The sequence below is a fragment of the Dryobates pubescens genome, chromosome 12 (genome assembly GCF_014839835.1).
Source record: "Dryobates pubescens isolate bDryPub1 chromosome 12, bDryPub1.pri, whole genome shotgun sequence".
NCBI classification, from domain to species: Eukaryota; Metazoa; Chordata; class Aves; order Piciformes; family Picidae; genus Dryobates; species Dryobates pubescens.
The window spans coordinates 31,654,949-31,675,896 of NC_071623.1; the positions used below are offsets into that span (position 1 = coordinate 31,654,949).

General features: G+C 40.6%; 1 protein-coding gene across 2 annotated transcripts in view; it reads right to left on the reverse strand.

Annotated features, from left to right (window-relative positions):
- Window positions 1–20,948, reverse strand: part of GBE1 (1,4-alpha-glucan branching enzyme 1) — a 136,301-nt gene that overhangs the window by 40,912 nt on the left and 74,441 nt on the right. For both annotated transcript variants that reach the window (XM_054166110.1, XM_054166109.1), the window contains exons 8-12: window positions 13,891–14,006; window positions 13,143–13,270; window positions 11,062–11,160; window positions 8,104–8,214; window positions 3,071–3,242 (exon numbers count right to left, since the gene is read on the reverse strand). In XM_054166110.1, coding sequence (XP_054022085.1) covers window positions 3,071–3,242; window positions 8,104–8,214; window positions 11,062–11,160; window positions 13,143–13,270; window positions 13,891–14,006 — 626 coding nt within the window. The remainder of the gene's footprint in view (window positions 1–3,070; window positions 3,243–8,103; window positions 8,215–11,061; window positions 11,161–13,142; window positions 13,271–13,890; window positions 14,007–20,948) is intronic.

The following is a 20,948-nucleotide window of genomic DNA, read 5'->3' on the forward strand; positions in this document are numbered from 1 at the left end:
ACTTAAGTTCAGATAATCAAACCTGTATTACCTATGTCAACATCTTCACAGAAACGTAGCTGTAGAGCAGGAAGCCCTTCAAGAAGCATCACCTGTGCCCCTACTAAAACACTGTGCAGAAGAACTTGAAACCTTTTTGCCTTCTCAAAGTCATGGAGTAGATGATCCCTGAGGTCCCTTCCAACCTAAGCCATTCTGTTATTCTGTTATCTTTTAACCAGTACTGGCTAGTCTCAATATTAAAATCTCTGTCTAAACTGAAAGTTGGCTTGAAGAAACTACAGCTACATTAGGATTGCTGCTCCCTACCTGCTTTGGAATCAGAGCATTTAGACACAGCACAGGTTGCAAAACATTTACTACTTTTTTCACTATTGTTTTTAAGACAAACTGGCCTACAGAAGGACATTTATCATTGTCATGCTCATTTTTTAGCCAAGCATATGGAGGTTTTTCCTTTCTAGGTTAAGTCTTCCATGGCAGATGGGCACATGAAGCCCCAGAGATTACTTGCAAAGCTGCACAGAAAAAGGAAACACAGATCTGAGGAAACAATCCTGCCAATAAGGGTGTTACATGGGAACCAATTTACTGAAATGACAAAACACTCCTATTTCCACTTAAGTCTGCATGCATCATTGGTTGCCTGTACTGGGATACAAGCAATTGGGAAGGAAAATAAAAGCCTTCAGTGAAAATTAAACATCCAGAATCATGAAAAATAACAAGAATAGCATTTTTGCAGTGCTTCCTTATTGATACCTGTAAGAACAATGGGGAACCACAGAGTGAAAAGTGAGAAAGTTGGGAGGAAGCCAGAATCAGCGTTTGGTGTTCTAGGGGGCACAACTTCTCGCAACAGGAATCTGCTTGCATGTATGGAGTATAAATGATATTGCCAACAGAGGTGTAATTATTCCAGGGCTTTAAATTGGAATTCCAGGATACATTCGAGAACACAAATTTCCACTCCTAAATAAATGTTCTTTGGAAGATATTTGTTTTCCCCTAAGGTGAGTATAGCATTGAGAAACCAGAAGAAAGGGACCTGGGAGTACTGGTTGATAGTAGGCTGAACAGGAGCCAGCAGTGTGCCCAGGTGGGCAAGAAGGCCAATGGCATCCTGGCCTGCATCAGGAACAGTGTGACCAGCAGGAGCAGGAAAGTCATTGTGCCCTGTACTCAGCACTGCTTAGGCCACACCTTGAGTCCTGTGTCCAGTTCTGGGCCCCTCAGTTTAGGAAAGATGTTGAGTTGCTGGAAGGTGTCCAGAGAAGGGCAACAAAGCTGGGGAGGGGTTGGGAGCACAGCCCTGTGAGGAGAGGCTGAGGGAGCTGGGGTTGCTTAGCCTGGAGAAGAGGAGGCTCAGGGGAGACCTTACTGCTCTCTACAACTACCTGTGAAGGGAGGTCTATTCTATTCTATTCTATTCTATTCTATTCTATTCTATTCTATTCTATTCTATTCTATTCTATTCTATTCTATTCTATTCTATTCTATTCTATTCCATTCCATTCCATTCCATTCCATTCCATTCCATTCCATTCCATTCCATTCCATTCCATTCCACTCCATTCCATGTTGCTCTGATATCTTTGTTTTCAGTAAAAGAAGGTACAAGATATTTATGGAAGGGCCTAGGAAAGCACAGCTGTTAAAGATGACTTCCACTTCTCCCTCTACCCCACAGAAGGTTTCTCTCCCTTACTCTCAGCATCTGCTGAAAACTGGAAGTTACAGAACTCATTTGTCACTGCAGTTGCTTAACAAGTTAGCATGCTGCAATACATGGTTTATGTACACTGGGTTGCAAGCAATCTGAATTTCTGTTGTCCTTCAACATTTATTGCTATCTTTTCACCTTTTACATAGAGCAAACAATAACACAGTTACTAAAACATTTGTAGTATTCAAAGACACACAATATTAATTGCTCTATCAACCAGCACTGAAACACTGGACTTAACATGCCACATGGAATTACTGATAATTCTTTTAGCCTTAGCAAGTCAACCTGTGACAGAGACACCTGCAGTTTTGCTGGAGTACTTTTAAAACACCTGCTTCCTTAACTACTGTAGTGGCATTAATTTGAGTGGAAGGGCACACAACTTGCACATTTTGGTGCCTGACTACCTATGTGAAAAACACTTATTAATTTCTTCACTCTTTGGAAAAATGTCTGTATCTCCCTGGGAACAATAATTTTATAAGCCTGAATTGAGTTGTTCTGTGCTGAAGCTGCCTTAATTTGAAGAAAAAATATTGAGGAAGAGAACATTTATCAGTACATGTAATGCTTCAAGTGAATACTAACCATTGCCTTACTGTTTTCCAGGTTTTTAATTAGAAAAATGTATTTTGAACATAGTTTAATGGAAGAAGGGTGATACACATGCCCTTTGATAACACATAAAACTTAACAATAGAAATTGGAGTCAAGATTCAGCTAAAACTTCTGTAATTGTCAAGTGTTTCACCACCAGGTAACTGAGACTGTCATTTACACAATGCTTTCAGCCCTTCTTCCCCCATGAGCCTATCACAACTGCTCATTGCCTGCCTCACTAAGACACTGCTCTTCACTATGAAGCAACAAAATACATCATCTGCTTCCAGATTACTTCCTGACAGTTGATAACTGAAATAAGCACAGAGCTATCATTATTAAATTCACTGTTACCTAAGAAGATCAGAAGCATATGACAGAGACAAAAGACAACTCAGGTGTGCAAAGCAATGCTCAGCACCTGAAAAACCTGTAGAACAACAACTGAAGATACTAGTCCGAGTTGTAAATCAGAGTAACCTGAATTAGAGATTATCACAAGTTATTTTTGGTAAAGTTAGGAAACACACTGATTTTATTTTCATGTCCTATAATACATCTCACAGACAGGAAAAGCAATGCATATTACCTCTTGCACTAAACCTCTCTGAAAGCATTTATACTCCAAACTTCAGCACTGTGATGAATACTGTGGATGTAAGATGACGCCAGATCATTTTATTGCCCTGCCAAGTATCCTGTAAATGAGAAAATAAAAGACTTATTCCTAAGATTACTTACCCATGAAGTTCAGATAGCTCTCTCCTCCGAGTGCATGAGTAATGAGACGAATCATTTTATGGAGCTGTATTCCCCGATCGATAACTGGAGTGAGAGGCGAGAGCACACTCATGTTTGTGTACATCTCTGCATCCATCAGCCGAAATGCCAACGTCTTATCACCAACGAGTGCCTACAAGAGTTCAAAACAAATGAAGACAACATTTGGGTACACCAGAAGTGTCTCTAGCATTATTTTTATTTCTTAAGCAGCTGCTCTGTGTTGTAAGGGGAGATAAGATTGGTGAGAAGATGAGGACACAACTTGGTGATCACAGCCTCGTCCCTGTTCACAACGTAAACATCCTGCAATCACTGATGATCACCAGGTCACAGTGACCCTAGGTTCTAACGACTGCAACTTTGTATTTGGGGGTACTGGTTAATAGTAGGCTGAACAAGAGCCAGAAGTGTGCCCAGCTGGCCAAGAAGGCCAATGGCATTCTGGCCTGTATCAGGAACAGTGTGGCAAACAGGAGCAGGGAAGTCATTCTACCCCTGTACTCAGCACTGGTTAGGCCACACCTTGAGTCCTGTGTCCAGTTCTGGGCCCCTCACTTTAGGAAAGATATTGAGTTGCTGGAAGGTGTCCAGAGAAGGGCAACAAAGCTGGGGAGGGGTTAGGAACACAAGCCCTGTGAGGAGAGGCTGAGGGAGCTGGGGTTGCTTGGCCTGGAGAAGAGGAGGCTCGGATGAGACCTTATGGCTGTCTACAACTACCTGAATGGACATTGTAGCCAGGTGGGGGTTGGTCTCTTCTCCCAGGCAACCAGCACCAGAACAAGAGGACACAGTCTCAAGCTGTGCCAGGGGAGGTTTAGGCTGGATTGCTACGAAGTTTTTCACAGAAAGAGAGATTGCCCATTGGAATGTGCTGCCCAGGGAGGTGGTGGAGTCACTGTCTCTGGAGGTGTTTAAGAAGAGACTGGATGAGGTGCTTGGTGCCATGGTTTAGTTGATGAGATGGTATTGGGTGATAGGTTGGACTGGATGATCTTGAAGGTCTTTTCCAATCTTGTTATTTCTATTCTATTCTATTCTATTCTATTCTATTCTATTCTATTCTATTCTATTCTATTCTATTCTATTCTATTCTATTCTATTCTGTGAGTGGCATCACAAGGCACTATAATCTGCTGCCAAAATGGAAGTATGTAAATTGAGGCAGGGATGTTCCTGGTTGGATGCTAGACTCAGCTTTCTGTTTTCCCCTTGCAACCTTTCACGATTACTGGGGCTCTTCATGCTGATTAAAATACAAAGCATGCAATCAATACACTAATAGCTGCCTGACCCATTTTATGGTCCTGCATTTTACCTGATGGGATCAAACTCTGCAATTAATGCTGAGAACTATTTTGGCTACAGAAATCCAATGTGAAATGGTGCTGCCAATTCAGTAAACCACGAAAGACTTACCACTTTGGTATTTTGATAGGAAACAGCAGAAGGAAAGCAAAAATCTCAAGCAAAGTTCCTGGGATGTGGAAGTAAAGGGCTACTATGAACAGGCCTGATTTACAGATGCAGAATGCATTTGAAATATGCAATCAGGAATGTGACTTGCTTTCCATCATTTCACACAGCACCAAGAACGAGTCATTCTGTCTAAAGACACAGATGGAATTACTAACTTGCTAGTGCTTACTGTTACTTGAAAGGCCACACAGATGCCATGTAACAAGGATTATTCTAATGTATTAGCATGCAAGTACTTGAATACATTTTGGAGTGTTTGTATGTAAAGAGCTGGGGTTTGTTCAATTAGCTGCATTCTCCTTTTACACTCTAGCATGAAAACTCACACTATATTCCAGAGAGCCTGATGAATTTTAAGTAGGTCTAGCAGAAAAGCGCCATCATGCTGTACTTGCCAGCTAACAATGTAGCAGCATTTATAGATTATTCTTTCAAGTAAAAGAAACAATATTTAAAAAAATATATATTCCTATGCAAGAATGGCAAGACTAAAGACTGCAAGGAATTAATTCTTCTCTAGACTCAGAATGTGGCATTAGAGTGCCATTTAATATGCCCTAATCTTTCCATTAGAAGAGAAAGTAAATGCTTCCTATTCACATTTTCTATGCCAGCCATGACTTTATACATTTTTATCCTTCCCCTTCCAATGCTATTTCTTTTCTGCTCTGAAGAGTCTTAGTCTCTTTAGTTTTCTTTTTACAAAAAACAATCCACAGCTGCTATTATTCTCACCAACTCTAAGTGTTTTTTCCAGTTATGATGTAGACCTGTTGAGACACAGGACTAAAGCCTCCAACATTCACAATACACAAAACCTGTGAAACATTGCAGTGGCATACTGATTTTTCTCTTTGCTTTCCATTCCATTCATAATAATTCCAGTACTGTATCTGCTTCTTTTGACAGCTGTTAGTATCCAGTTGCTATTTTCACACACTCACAAGCATAGGGCCCTGTATTCTGGCTGGTAACAGTCAGCTTGTAGCCCATTATAACACAAGAAACTAGCATTGCTTCAGCCTCTCACATGCATCACTTCAAGTATCTCCAAACCAAATTTGGTGTGCATCCCCATTTTGTTTCTCTATCCTATTTTTCACATATCTTCCTGCTGTACATCTGCAATAAGTCTTGGGGTTTTGATTCACTTTGGGTTTTGTGGGTGTTGTGTTTTTTGGTTGTTCTTGTCTCTTTGGGGTTTTTAAACATTTAAAATAAACAGATCTTCTAAATAGACTCAAACCCACAAACACAGACTGATACACAAAACAACTCAAATGGGAAAATCCAGTGTGAAATAAAAACCAGCAACAGTAATGGCATAAAGCAACTCATCATAGAATAGAATAGAATAGAATAGAATAGAATAGAATAGAATAGAATAGAATAGAATAGAATTAACCAGGTTGGAAAAGACCTCTGAGATCATCAAGTCCAATCAATCATCCAACACCATCTCATCAACTAAACCATGGCACCAAGTGCCTCATCCAGTCTCTTCCTAAACACCTCCAGTGATGGTGACTCCACCACCTCCCTGGGCAGCACATTCCAATGGCCAATCTCTCTTTCTGTGAAGAACTTCTTCCTAACCTCCAGCCTAAACCCCCCCATGGCACAGCTTGAGACTGTGTCCTCTTGTTCTGGTGCTGGCCACCTGGGAGAAGAGACCATACAACCTCCTTTCAGGTAGTTGTAGACAGCAATAAGGTCTCCCCGGAGGCTCCTCTTCTCCAGGCTAAGCAACCCCCCAGCACTCTCAGCCTCTCCTCACAGGGCTGTGCTCCAGACCCCTCCCCAGCTTTCTTGCCCTTCTCTGGACACCTTCCAGCAAGTCAACATCTTTCCTAAACTGAGGGGCCCAGAACTGGATACGGGACTCAAGGTGTGGCGTAACCAATGCATTGTACAGGGGCAGAATGACCTCCTTGCTCCTGCTGGCCACACTGTTCCTGATGCAGGCCAGGATGCCATTGGCCTTCTTGCCCACCTAGGCACACTGCTGGCTCATGTTCAGCCTACTGTCAACCAGTCCCCCCAGGTCCCTTTCTGCCTGGCTGCTCTCCAGCCACTCTGCCCCCAGCCTGTAGCACTCCATGGAGTTGTTGTGGCCAATGTGTAGAACCTGGCACTTAGATGTGTTAAATCTCATGCCCTTGGACTCTGCCCACCTGCCCAGCCTGTCACGGTCCCACTGGAGACCTCCCCTACCTTCTGACAGATCAAGACCTGCCCATGCATGTAATGTAATACGTTTTTCCATGTAACACCTGAAGTTCTTTAGCAGGACTAGGACTCTTCTCTCATGCCTTAAGTGAACACTGTGTAACAGTCTCTGAGATAAGAATGTAATCAGGTACATAAAAGGAAGCTGCTAAACACAGAACTACTGTCTTTTTAAAATAAAATGAAGGCCCTGTTTTGGAGACTTCTGTTGTCTTTGGTTATAGAAGGTATAGGAAATAGAATATCAATCTCTTTTATGTAAAGGGCTGAAGGTAAATTACTCTCACCCTTTATTATAAAATGAATACAAGCATTACAAAGATTGTGAGAAATGAGTGCTGTCCAAACCAATCATTGCTTCTTCATTTTTCCCTATACAGAACCAATACTATTGCTGTGCTTTGATCCAATTGGGTAAAAAAAATACTTCATTTAGATCTCCAAAAAGGAGATGTTTTCCATTCTTCTGGAGATGAAACATTTTCTTGAATGAACACAACAGTCATAAACATTGATTCAGTGAATACATTTGCTGAATTATGATATTGGTTATGCTTATCATAAATAGTGCTTCATCTTACTTTATGGGAGATGTATTTTCCAAAGTATGGATTATATGCCTTCCTGTGTCACATGACAGGCAGGCAAATCAAGGAGCTAGGACATTTCTTACAAACAAAGCAAAAGTGATACCACTTGTCCAGCTCCAAGCCCTTTATTTAAAAAACCCCACAAAACCACAAGAGAACCCCACTGAAAAAGCCAAGCACAGCTCCAGGCCTACCTGTCTCTGAAATGATTGAGACTGAGGGAGCTGGGGTTGCTTAGCCTGGAGAAAAGGAGACTCAGGGGTGACCTTATTGCTCTCTACAACTACCTGAAGGGAGGTTGTAGACAGGCAGAGGTTGGTCTCTTCTCCCAGGCATCCAGTACCAGAATGAGAGGACACAGTCTCAGGCTGCACCAGGGGAGGTTTAGGCTGGATGTGAGGAAGAAGTTCTATACAGAGAGAGTGATTGCCCATTGGGATGTGCTGCCTGGGGAGGTGGTGGAGTCACCATCATTGAAGGTGTTCAGGAGGAGACTTGATGGGGTGCTTGGTGCCATGGGTTAGTTGTTTGGGTGGTGTTGGATGGGTTGATGGGTTGGACGCGATGATCTTGAAGGTCTCTTCCAACCTGGTTTATTCTATGTATTCTATTTCTCAATTTTCTCCAGAGTTTTTAAAAACAAACCCCAAACCTCTGAACCTCATCTTTCACTTGCTTAGAAATACAGCCAAATACCTGGTCATGACTCTCTGCATATGCAATGTATTTCTCCTCATACCGTCTGTTTGTTAACGTGTGCACGATATTGCCCATGTTCCAGTCTTCGTCTTTCAGCTCCTTAATTATCTGCAGGAAAAAAAGTGAAGCTCATTAAAAACACCCTCTTGATCTTTCAAAAGCACATTACTACCTTTCTAGATTACCTTAGCAAAGATATTTCCAAGAGATTGTGAACTCTACTACTTTAGCTTCTCTTTCCAAGTTTTTGAAGCAATGAGACTTCCTCCCATAATCCAAGGAGATTTTTCTGTTGAATTCCACTACATAAATATAACAAACAGAACACTTTCTCCTGTATTTCCACATATAAGCATGGACAACAGGACTTGCCATAAATTACATGAATCCTCTGATACAGCCAGCAATGTGATTGATAGGAGCTGCAAGAAAGCACTGCAGCAAAACCAGGGAAGAAATATGAGGGCATACACCTACCTACACATGGTATCGAAAGAACTCCTCTATTTCAAGCAACCCTGATGGATGGCAGCTTCCAGTTAACAGTTTAACCACTGGGCTTTGTGGTGGAGAATGCATCACTGCAAGCTAGCACTGTGCCAGTGCCATGAAGTGCACAACACATTATACCATTTTTGCTGTGCTAGATGTCTTTTTAATTATGTTCACATCAACAGGAATTTTCTGTCTCATATGATATTATTTCCTCTCGCTTCTAAATCTAGTCCAATTTGTTAGTCCTTTTTTTTTTCTGTAGTACTTTATAGAACTCCATTGAGCACTACAACTTAAATATGTAAATATGTAGAAATCAAAATAAAAGTGATAAAAGGCCAATAAACACCCAGATAGCTAATATGATGCTGTAGTATTCAGATTGGCCAGGTACTCCCAAACAGACTTATTTAAAAACCCTAACAAGTACATAATTTAAGGCTCTGAACATATTCAAGTCCCTGCATGGTATCCTATTATGTACCACACCTCCCTTCAATCCAAACTAGCACAGCCATTGTTATGACAAACATCTTGCTTTATTTTTACAGATCATTAGTTCATGGAACCCTAAAGATGCCTTAGGTTTAAAAGCACTTTGAGGAAATTGCCTAGACAACTTACTATTAACTGGCACATACTTAAAAGCTGGGGAGAAATAAGAGCAAGTAGTTTAGGACAGTTTGATAGTAGTTGATAGACTCTGATTTTGAATTTTTCCTTTACAACTGTTTCAGCTTTTGGTTTTTGTTTTCACCTCAAGAAATGTGCTAACAAACTATGTCACCTCTTTCCCTAACACAAGGTCTTCTGTTGTGGTTGCTTCTTTTCCCCTGCCTTAGCTAGAAGCTTCCTGTGGGATAACTGCCTAGCTTACCATGCAACAGGAAAGCGAGTTGACTTATTGTGCTTTGGAACCAAGGTTATTTACAATCAGCAAGTGTCTGTCTAAAATGAAGATCCACACAGCTGGCTTGCCAGCAGCTGAAGGAGGGAGTTTAGTCAAGATAGCCCTGCTTTGGCTAAAATGGATGAAGAAAGGCTAAAATAACATAAACATCCAACTTCAAACTGACTTTGAAGGCCAGAGTGCCCAAGAAAAGATCCTTGTCTAATTAAAGGCCATTTTTACATTGGAGTAAATACCTCTCACTATGCTAATTTAGTACATGCTAAATATATATGACTGTCCTGCTAAGCATCACCTAGAAGGCAGGGACAGTCAAGGTTAGGCTGTAAAACCCATGAGAGGAAAACCTCAGGGAGCAGAAAGGTCAGGCACCAGCACTGGTACCAGCATTGAAGCTGGTGGTGTAAGGAAGATGATGAACCCTTGCTGCATTCCACTGTACCATTTTTCTATCAGCCCTTCACCTCCTGGTTCCAAAAGTGAAAGACACTGAAGACAAGTTAATTTAATATTTTTTATTTTAGGCTACTCACTACACTTGTTGAATCATTAATGTTCATATAAAACATTTATTGTTTCCAGGTAATCAGGATAACCTGAGAGATTCAGATGCAATCTTCTAACTGGAAAATGTTGTCTAAAACATCAGCAGAAGCCTTCTGAGGTAATTTAGTGGTTTATTCAATTTTGTGATTCTCTGTATTAGGGAGCAGGTAATTGAAATCCTTATCATGGTGAGAGTTTATTAGTGCACCATTGTTCTTGAAGACCACTTCTACATTCTTTATTATTCTTTTTATAACTCCACTGTATCAATTGCTCCTGTTTGCATAATTCACTTGCACTTTGGTTAAGTTTTCCACAGCAATTACTATGCCAAATTTCAGGAGGGCCTGTTGAATGTTTCCAGAGTGGATTTTTTGTTTTGAGTGGGTTTATTTTAACTATTGATATGCATATCTTAACTTATTAGCTACTTATTTACATGCCATACAGATTAGACATTCTACAGCTGTTGCAAGGCACAGGCTATTTTGAACAAAATGAGCCTCTGGGTATTGCACAGAGAAAACAAGCATCAGCTAGAATGTAAAATACAGCCTCTAAACTTGCTCATCTTCTGACACCTACATGACATCTGACAACTCTCATTTGGGCTGCTAACACCTGTGCCCAGACCCGCCAGGATTTATTTCAATAGGACATTAACAGAACACAGTAAAATTTGTCAGTAGGATTCTGAAGTGGTTTTGTGTATGTATAGACAGGGAAATGTAGATTCATAGAATGGTTTGGGTTGGAAGGGACCTTAAAGACCATGTAGTTTCACCTGCCCTAGCATTAGCAGGAACAACCTCCAGTGGACCGGGTTGTTCAAGGCCTCATCCAGCTTGGCCTTGAACACTTCCAGGAAGGGAGCTCCCATGACCTTCCTGGGCAGCCTGTTTCAGCATCTCACCACCCTTGCTTTTATCCATTCCCTGCCATCCTCTCACTTGTAAAAGTGGCACTCTGAAGAACAGAATGTATTGCTATAAAAAAATTCTCACCTGTATCCACTTATCTGGAATAGCCATGGCTAGTCGATAATCAAACCCACCTCCTCCCTCCGCCACGGGTCGGCAAAGAGCTGGCATTCCAGAAACATCCTGACATACAAAACACAACCCAAAGAAGAAGGTGGGGGGGGGGGACAAAAGAAAATCATCATTTTCATAACACTGTGACTATTAGTTCAGATTTTCCACCATGCAGTTACACTTCTGTAAAAACACTCTGCAAACTCTAAACAGCTTTACATTTTGAGCTGGGTAAGGGAGGAAAACCATCAAATGGAATCAGTGAATGATTTCTAAACCAGAGGTTGCTGTTGGAATGGAAGAGTTACAGGGAAAAGCACTATGACGTTTCTCAAATACTCTACCACAAAATAGCTTAACAGAATAAATATCTGAGGGAGAAGGGACCTCAGTAGATGCAGAATTTGAAATAATTAGCTCTCTTGAGCTCCGAGTAATCAATAGAAAGTAGTCAGAGAAAGACAAATTAAAGCTTCATTTTGTTTATTGATATTTTGCATAAAGAACGGCATAAAAATAAAAAGGCTGAACCCAAAGTATGCTAAGGAAGAAAAATACAATCTGTACTCCTCTCCTAAATGCACAACAGCAGAACTATTGATCCAGCTGGCCCTGGAAAGCCACATGCTGTCACTGCATGATTTTCCAGTCTCATATTGATGGAGGCTGATCCTTCTTAAAATATTTATTTCACCATTTTATTAAGCAATTGCACCACACAGCATTCTGTTTCTAAAGTTTGCTTATCTGCATAGAAAATGCAAATCTCCAATCATTGCAAAGTATCTATCAGTACTCCATTTTATTAACTGAAGCCAGTGAGAAGCCATCCACCACAACAGTTATGGATTAACATACATCTCTTCCATCCACACAAAAACTTGTGGAATTAACCTCTGACTAGATCCAGGGCTAAATTAGGATTCTCATTCTGGAAATCTGGATTCAATCCAGTTTCCAATCCAACTGCTGCAGTAGTCTAATGAAAAATACTTTGCAGTTGAAGTTACATATACACATGTGTATACATGCATAATGCACACCCTTCCCAATCTGATGTAAGTTAGGAGACCGACTACATCATCATGAAGCTTGTGGCCAGCATCCTAGGCCATGGAAGGCAGAGCTGCCATCCTGAGGGACCCTGACTGGCTGGAGGAATCAATTAACAGCAAGCACAGGAAGTTCAGGAAGAGCAATTGTCAAATCCTGCCTGTGGGATGAACTAGCCCCTGCATTGATACAGGCTGGGGAGTGCAAGGCTGGGGAGCAGCTCTGCTGGGGAGGCCCTGGTGCTCTAGGTCAGCAGCCTGCCCTGGCAGCAGAGATAGCCAGCAGCATCCTGGGCTATATGAAAAGCTAAGCCAAGAGGGGATTATACTGCTTTAATCAGCAGATCACACAGTAACCTGCATCCACATTGAATATGCTGCAAATACCAAGTAATGAAACTTCTGCATATAAAGGCAAGTTCAACAGCTCTCCTAAATCAGTCACAAAGGACTAAACACTGCCTAATGCAGGTCAAGATGATCTGAAACAAAAGCCTTCCTCTGTGACACCTACCTGGACAAGGTCTGAGTCTGAGATTTGAGTAGCTCTGACATACTTTCTTCACAGTTTTAATAGCCGGATTTTGGGGAAGTAAAATCCCCACTTTGGTGCTATTGACATCTAGCTATCTACCTCTGGAATTTTTACCTGAATGCTAAAATAAATAAATGAATAAATAAAACCAATGCACTGTTAGTTTGTTCAGCATATTTTCTATCAAATTCAAATAAACAAAGCCTAAGCATTTGCTCAGACCTGTTTTTTATATGCAGCTCATTTCTAACTGAAGAAATCATAGTGGTAGGGGGTCTTTTGCCTCTTTTTTTAAATAATGTCAGGCATGATGTAATTTTACTTCATTTTTTTCTTCTCATTACACAAAACTTTAATCACTGCTTTATTCAGAAGGCCATTAAAAAAATAAGCATATAGCCAGTCATACTTCAAAGCTTAGAGATTATTGACAGTGAGTTGAGGATGCCAAGTTCTCTTCTTACCTCTGCTATTGTTATGCATTCCGGATGTAAAAATTTAATCATGTGGTTGGCTAGCATGAGATAACACAAAGCATCTTCATCCACATGTAGGCCAAAGTATTCGTTGTAATCTCCACTGAATCCTGTGCCTAAGAATAGAATAGAATAGAATAAAACAGGTTGGAAGAGACCTTCAAGATCATCGAGTCCAACCTATCATCCAACACCACCTCATCAACTAAACCATGCAACCAAGCACCCTATCAAGTCCCCTCCTGAACACCTCCAGTGATGGTGACTCCACCACCTCCTCGGGCAGCCCATTCCAATGGGCAGTCACTTTCTGTGTAAAACTTCCTCCTAACCTCCAGCCTAAACCTCCCCTGGCACAGCCTGAGACTGTGTCCTCTTGTTCTGGTGCTGGTTGCCTGGGAGAAGAGACCAACCTCCGCCTGTCTACTACCTCCCTTCAGGTAGTTGTAGAGAGCAATAAGGTCACCCCTGAGTCTCCTCTTCTCCAGGCTAAGCAACCCCAGCTCCCTCAGCCTCTCCTCAAGAAGAAAGGAAGTTTTAAAGGCCCAAGCTGCAATATGCCCAGGAGATTCTGCAATATGCAGGAAATTTGGTTCTACTTCCAGATGTATCCCTAAAGCAGCACAACTACACATTAGCAAAGCTTTTGGTCATTCAGTAAACTTTCACACCACCATTTCTACCGCAACAGAGCTTCAACAGGGCTGCACAGACTGCAGCTGGCTCAATTGCTTACCGATTCCATGATGGTGATACAGCATAGAGGTCACACCATCAAATCGGAATCCATCAAAGCGATACTCTTGGATCCACATCCTCAAATTAGACAGAAGGAATCTCAAAACTTCCCAGCTGAAATGACATTCATATCTTTTATAAGCTCCAGAAACCTGGAGGTCAATTAGCCTTTCTTACACCATGTTCCCTATGTGCATTCACAGTACTTGTACCGGACATGTTACCATTTTAATGGCTGTGCCTTCATTTTTCATTAGCCTCTTCCTACAAAGTTTGTCATCTTTACATCTTTGTCTTTTAGTGCACAAAATTTTAAGGTTGCAGGTAAAGGGTTAGGAAAATGGTCAACTATCTATACAGGCATCTAAATATGTTAGTGTTTCATTAAACTCTATCTATCTAGTGCTTTAATATATATAGTGTTTTATACATATAGTGTTTATATAGAGAAGTTATATATATACATATATTAATACCAATAGTTGCTACTGTACTTTTACTGTTTCCTCTCTAAAGATGATTATATTCTGTAAGAAAAGGTCTTATGGAATTTGAAATCAAATTATAATAGGTGTGATTTCATCCCCAAGATTTTATGCATTTGTAACATCTAGGCAGAAGAAAACCTGAAAAACCTCTTATTCTCTGCCCCCTCCCAGCCCAGCAAATGTTTACACATCACACATCTCCAGTAGATTACCAAATGGCCTAGTGTGTTGCAAATGTATACATTTAAACAATAAAACAACATATGGCAGTTGAGAAGATACTTATGGAAATATAGAAGAGCAGGAATGGCGTCTAACACACACAAAGGAAACACGGACATGAAATAAAAATGCAAGAGATTCCAAAGCAAATAAGCACATGGAGGCATTTGTGAACAAAATTCATACTGAAAAGCAAAATAGTTTCAGCAATGGTAAGATTACTATGCATCACCTCCTCTCCCAGGATACTGGTCTCAGTCACTTCCAAGACCCCCATTTCTTGTTTTTATTTCCATGCAACCACCCTATCTGTTACTCTCAGCTCAGGCTGCCTCAGGTACATCTCTAGCAAGCTATAGCTCTAAAGAGCTCACCCATTTCAATCAGCCAACCACATGAGGTAGTGAAATGTTTCTTGCTCACATCTTCAACACTTGTCAATGTAATGATTTTCTCAAATTGGTTTCCCAAGACAGCCCAGCTATGATCCACTTACTACAGAATATCTGTGGAGAGAAAATGTAAGCTACATAGCAGCATATAGAGTTTCAACCAACACCACCTGGTGGAGGGGACAGAAAGAGAACACCTAGCACAAAGCATATCTGTCCACATCACCTGTGTAAGTACTTGGCATAAGGCAGTGAAGAAGATCTTTCTACATTTAACTTTATTTAATAGACACTGGAGGCACTAGACTTGACTGGCCAGTGGAATGGGCTGCCCAGGGAGGTGGTGGAGTCACCATCACTGGAGGTGTTTAAGAGGAAACTGGCTGAGGCACTTGGTGCCATGGTTTAGTTGATTAGATGGTGTTGGGTGATAGGTCGGACTTGATGATCTCAAAGGTCTTTTCCAACCTGGTCTATTCTATTCTATTCTATTCTATTCTATTCTATTCTATTCTATTCTATTCTATTCTATTCTATAATTAGTTTTCTGCTCTTGCAGTGCATGCCATCCTCATACTCCCCTTCCTTGTCCAAACTCACCCAATTCACAACATACTACAACACTAGGAAGATCTCAGGAGCTTTTCTACAAAACCTTTTGTATATTTGTTATTTCTCTGATAAGATGACTTACAGTGAATGAACAATATAGAGAGAATGCTCTGATATTGAAAGGTATCAAAAGCCATGTAAACTGGCAAGCTGGTCACATAAAAATACAACTTGGTGAAAATGCTGGCTGTATCTTTTTCTGACCCAGCATTAAATTTGCAGAAAGCTATTTGCTGCAAGCTAACCACTGTAAAAAAGAAGTCCAAGTAGTAGTTACAATGCAATGAGAATACTAGCTCACACAGATTTAAGGCCATGCATGCACAAAGAGTAGATTAATTGCTAAAAGCACCAACCAGACTTCCAAGTTGTTTTCTCCTCATTACAGACTGCTTGACTTTATAAACTCATGGTTATTAAGATGAAGAGGATCTGTATGTTTGTAAAACATGCAAGTCTCAGAATGGAGACCAAATGTATATTTTTTCCACCATTGTTGGCATTGAAGACTTTGGAAAAAAGATGGAGAAACAGTAAGAAAATAAATTGTGAAGACTTTTACATGACAAGTGACTACAGATGAGAACAGACAGGATGAGTTTGTTGAACCAAAGGATTAGTTAGGAAACTGATGAGATCAAAAACCTGAGTAGAAGCAGCAGATGTTTTCCAACCATCTGATTGCACATGGGAGAGAAGATTGTAAATAAATAAATAAGCATTAACTGATTCTAATCTAAAGTTGTAAAAAAATCACTTTTACAATAATTTCTAGAAAGGTTGTCCAATAACAGCAATCACATCGACTTTTGAGAGAGAGAACTACACAATCACTACAGCATGAGCCAGAACAACAGGGGTTCTGACACATGCAAATCACACAAACAACACTGAGGTCCATGACTTCATCCAAGTCAATTTGTTTATGGGAGCAGCAGCATCAGAAACAGAATCAAGAGAAGTAACAAAACTTTTCAGAATGTCAGAAGAGGGCAAAATCAGAGCATGACTGAAATACATTCACCAAGGAATAACTCAGGAACATCTCTAGAAGTACAGTCTCATAATTTTATAGACAGATAGCGAGATGGGAGAAAACCTTATCTTAAACTATAGCCTAACACTCCCTCACATTTTTGCATACCATAAATTGAGAAAGTTCTTTCACTGCATGCATGGCCTAAGAGAGGAAAATAAATGAAGCATTATCATTCATGAACAGAATGATCTACACTAAAGAAACTTAATTCTGTGTTCACTCAGACATCATTCAAAACAAAGATGGTCTTTGTAGAGAAGTCTCACCGGTTCTTTTCTCTCTGTTGAGTCCAATAGATCACACATTAAAAACAGAATCCTTAGTCAAAACAGCAAAATAATTTTATCTATCTAGACAACCTGGTTTCACAAATTGATGAGAAATTAAACAACTTTCCCATACTAGGTCAGCAGAAACCTGAGTGTGACTTTGAAGACATTTCACACTTAGGTTTTTTTCCTAGTGTACTAAAAAATAAAACCACCACAAAAAAACCCAACCCAGAATCTAATTCACCATAACAATACTAAATTTGAATCCATGCTGAACATGAAATATTTAGATTCAAGCTAGTAATGCATTTAAACCAGTTAATTTTGTCAATATGACCAAAAAAAAGAAGGCAATAAAAAAGTCAGGTTCTATCTAAACAAGTTTGAAGATGCAATTCTTCAACCATATTAATGCTGACACTAAGAAACTGCATTTATTGTTATGTGTTCTGGAATATGGATAGAATTGCTGACCTTATGATATTCTGGACTCTCATGGTGATTTATCTGTTTTCTATTCTTATTGCTTAATTAACATATAGCAGCACTGAATTGCTACAATATGATTTTCCCCCAAACATTTCAACAGTTGACTGGCTTATGTTCCACTAATATAGTAACAGAGAAACTGGCACTCAGTCTGGTAATGCTAATTTTCACTGAACTTGATCAAGTTACTTATTGTTAGTTTGTTTGGTTGTTTTGGGGTTTGTGTGTGAGGTGAGATGATCATCCTGGCCTGGATCAGGAATAGTGTGGTCAGCAGGAGCTGGGAAGTCATTCTGCCCCTGCACTCAGCACTGGTCAGGCCATACCTTGAGTCCTGTGTCCAGTTCTGGGCTCCTCAGTTTAGGAAAGATGTTGAGCTGCTGGAAGGTGTCCAGAGAAGGGGAACAAAGCTGGGGAGGGGTCTGGAGCACAGCCCTATGAGGAGAGGCTGAGGGAGCTGGGGTTGCTTAGCCTGGAGAAGAGGAGGCTCAGGGGAGACCTTACTGCTCTCTACAACTCCCTGAACGGAGGTTGTAGCCAGGTGGGTGTTGGTCTCTCCTCCCAGGCAACCAGCACCAGAATAAGAGGACACAGTTTCAAGCTGTGCCAGGGGAGGTTTAGGCTGGATGTTAGGAAGAAGTTCTTCACACTGACATTTATTGACCAAACAAGGTTGAACACAGCGGGCCTGGGGAGCCATCTGGGCGTTCTGTGGTGGCTTGCCGGGTCAGTCACATGGGAAGGAGCAGCTATGGTTGCAACTGTACAAAATGTTTTGGCAAAAGAAAGTTCTTTACAATGAGAGTGGTAGAATATTTGAGCAGGTTGCCCAGGAATGTGTTGAGGCACTGTCCCTGAAGACATTCACAATCAGACTTGGTGTGTCCCTGGGCAGGCTGATCTAGTTGGAAGTGCCCCTTCTCACTGGAGCGGGGGTTGAGTAAGATGACCTTCGAGGGAGCCTTCAACCCAGTGCAATCTGTAAATCTGTTTTAAGGTCTCTACTTGTCCCTTACAATCTTGTAACTGGATGAGGCTTGAAATGAGCATTTTCAACAGCAGTATATCTTTACTCAAGATTTAGAAAGCTGTTACCTGTACTGCATGAATTATAACTGCACTTGGCTGAGCAAGCTAATGGGTGTAGTTCCCAGTTCTTTAAGTCTTCCCCATGCTACTGTCTTAAGACTTCCTTAAGAGGAAGCTTTGATCACTAAAAAAGATTAATCTATATCTCTTTCAGCCATAACAATGATAAAGAGAGCCACTTTTTTCCCCTAAAGCCTCTGAATTTTAAATAAATATTAATCTGTTATCTATATCCCTGAGCTTTTTTCTCAGATTTATCAAATATCTTAATTACTACCCCACTATCTTCTCCTTCCCCATTTACTGCTTACAATCAATTTCTTACCACTTTACCTCTGTTCTCTGCATTGTGAGGTTTTGTTTGTTTTAAAGATGAATTGATCCATACCATGACCTTTCTGTTTCACTTGATTAGATTATGCTTGCTTTGCTACCTGTATAGAATTTATAACACTGAAAGTATACAATTTATATACTAAGATACAGCCAAGATGTTGACAGAGCTCCCCCAGAACAGACTTGCAGTCTTTGATCTTTGGTCTGCAAAGCAGCTTTCTCTCTAAAAGCAATAAATAAAACAAGTAACAGTGCATTAGAGATTTGAGTTTCATCCTTCCTTAAGATCCACTATGACACTAAAAACATTTAAAAACTGTCAAATCCCAATTAGGTAGCTTAATCATAGCTGAATCTAAATGTTTCATGGCCAGCTCTCTTCACAGCTAAGGAGAAGCTCTCACTTAGGAAAATCTGGTTAATATTGCCAATCCTCAGGACCCAACCATGGAACAAAGAGGATCCACTCCAAAAATAAAAAAAAGAATAGAGATAGGTCACTACAAGCAGGTGAAAGGTTTTGACAAATCATAATTGCTATGGAATACAAATGAAATTATTTCCCCACTCAGATTCATGCATGAGTAAACAGTACTCTGACATCAGGAAGGGAAGAAAGACCTACATTAAGGACACATGAAAGATTCTGAACTAGAGGAGATAAATTAATAAAGAACACTACATGCCTGAAATAAAAAGAAGACAGGAAAGATGAGTACTAAAAGGCAGGCATCTGAAAGCATACCAAATCTTAACCTCAGGAGGCACAGAATCAACATCTCCCTGGAAGAGCTCTAGATTATCCACAGGGTAAACGTTAACCCATTCGCATCTGTCCTAGATAAACACCCTCCTACTCAATCTCAGAGAACAGAGGCCTCCACCAGAACACACTCAACATTATAAACTGGTCTGAAGTACAGTCTACCCTGAAACCAGAAGGGGATGCCATCCTTACAAAGTCTGAAACACTAATCAGTGATGAAGATATGGGGTCTTGGTATGGCCTTCTGATTGTGAAAACCCTTAGTATGAAAGTTTCCTGTGTTCACAGCCAATACTGTGGCTCTTGGCAATGTTTTGCTACCAACAGAGACAATGGGAAAAAATAAATAGCCCCCATGAAATTAAAGCAAAGAGCTACATGAAGGCATGCTATTCCTAGTTAATCTTGTCATGATAAGGTGGCAAAATGTCACACAAAGTGGTGACCTGTTAACAGTCCCTCTCAATCTGTTTCTGGTCATGTATTTAAGTATCAACCCCACCATTAAGTCTACCAGCTGTGAGAATAGCAGTGGTGGTAGCAAAACACAGCACTTGTTCAGATCAGAAACCTTCAGACATGTAGTGACTGGCAACACTAAACCAGACAGTAATTCCTGCTGGGAAGTACAGATCCCTCTGCACAGCAACAGAAAGGTTAGGGCTTTTTCCTTTGCCTTGATTTGCAACAAAAAAAAGGGTACTTAAAGCTAGTGATGGTCACAGATACCAGTTTTCCCAGTAGGAGTTGAACTTCTGATGAACTGCTTAAGCAGCTGTGCTTTAGAGCAACTGTGATTAGGCAGACCATTCCCAGAAGAGGGAAGTTTCCCAATGGCTTGACATTAGAGTAAGCAATCTCACAGCTTTCTTCAAAATAAGAAAACAGACAGGAGAGTAGATGCAAAAAGTATCAGGGGTGTGCAAACCAGTCATGTTTCTGAGGAGGTCTTTCCATGTTCCTGGATGGTATCTCATCATCTTGAACACAATTTTCAGGCGTGTACTTCTCACAACTGTTAAATGCCTCTCACTCATTTAAAGCAACTTTCTGCTTGCAACTTTCCCTCTTGTGGCCTTGCTGGATATCTGTTTTGGCTGCTGTTGGAGGTAACAGGGAGGAGGGAGGGAGTGGGGGAATCTGTCCAGGGAGGTTCTGAGGAATTTCTGTCTTGTTTATAAATTGTAAGCATATATTATATTATACAGATATTGTAGATTTTGTACATAGTCATTGCATTTCATGTTTCTAGATTTTAGTTTGCTTGTAATTGTAGCTTCATTTGCTTCCATCCCAAACTGAGCTAGTCTGGCAGTTTTCATTTTGGGGGGGTAATTTCAACCCACCACAC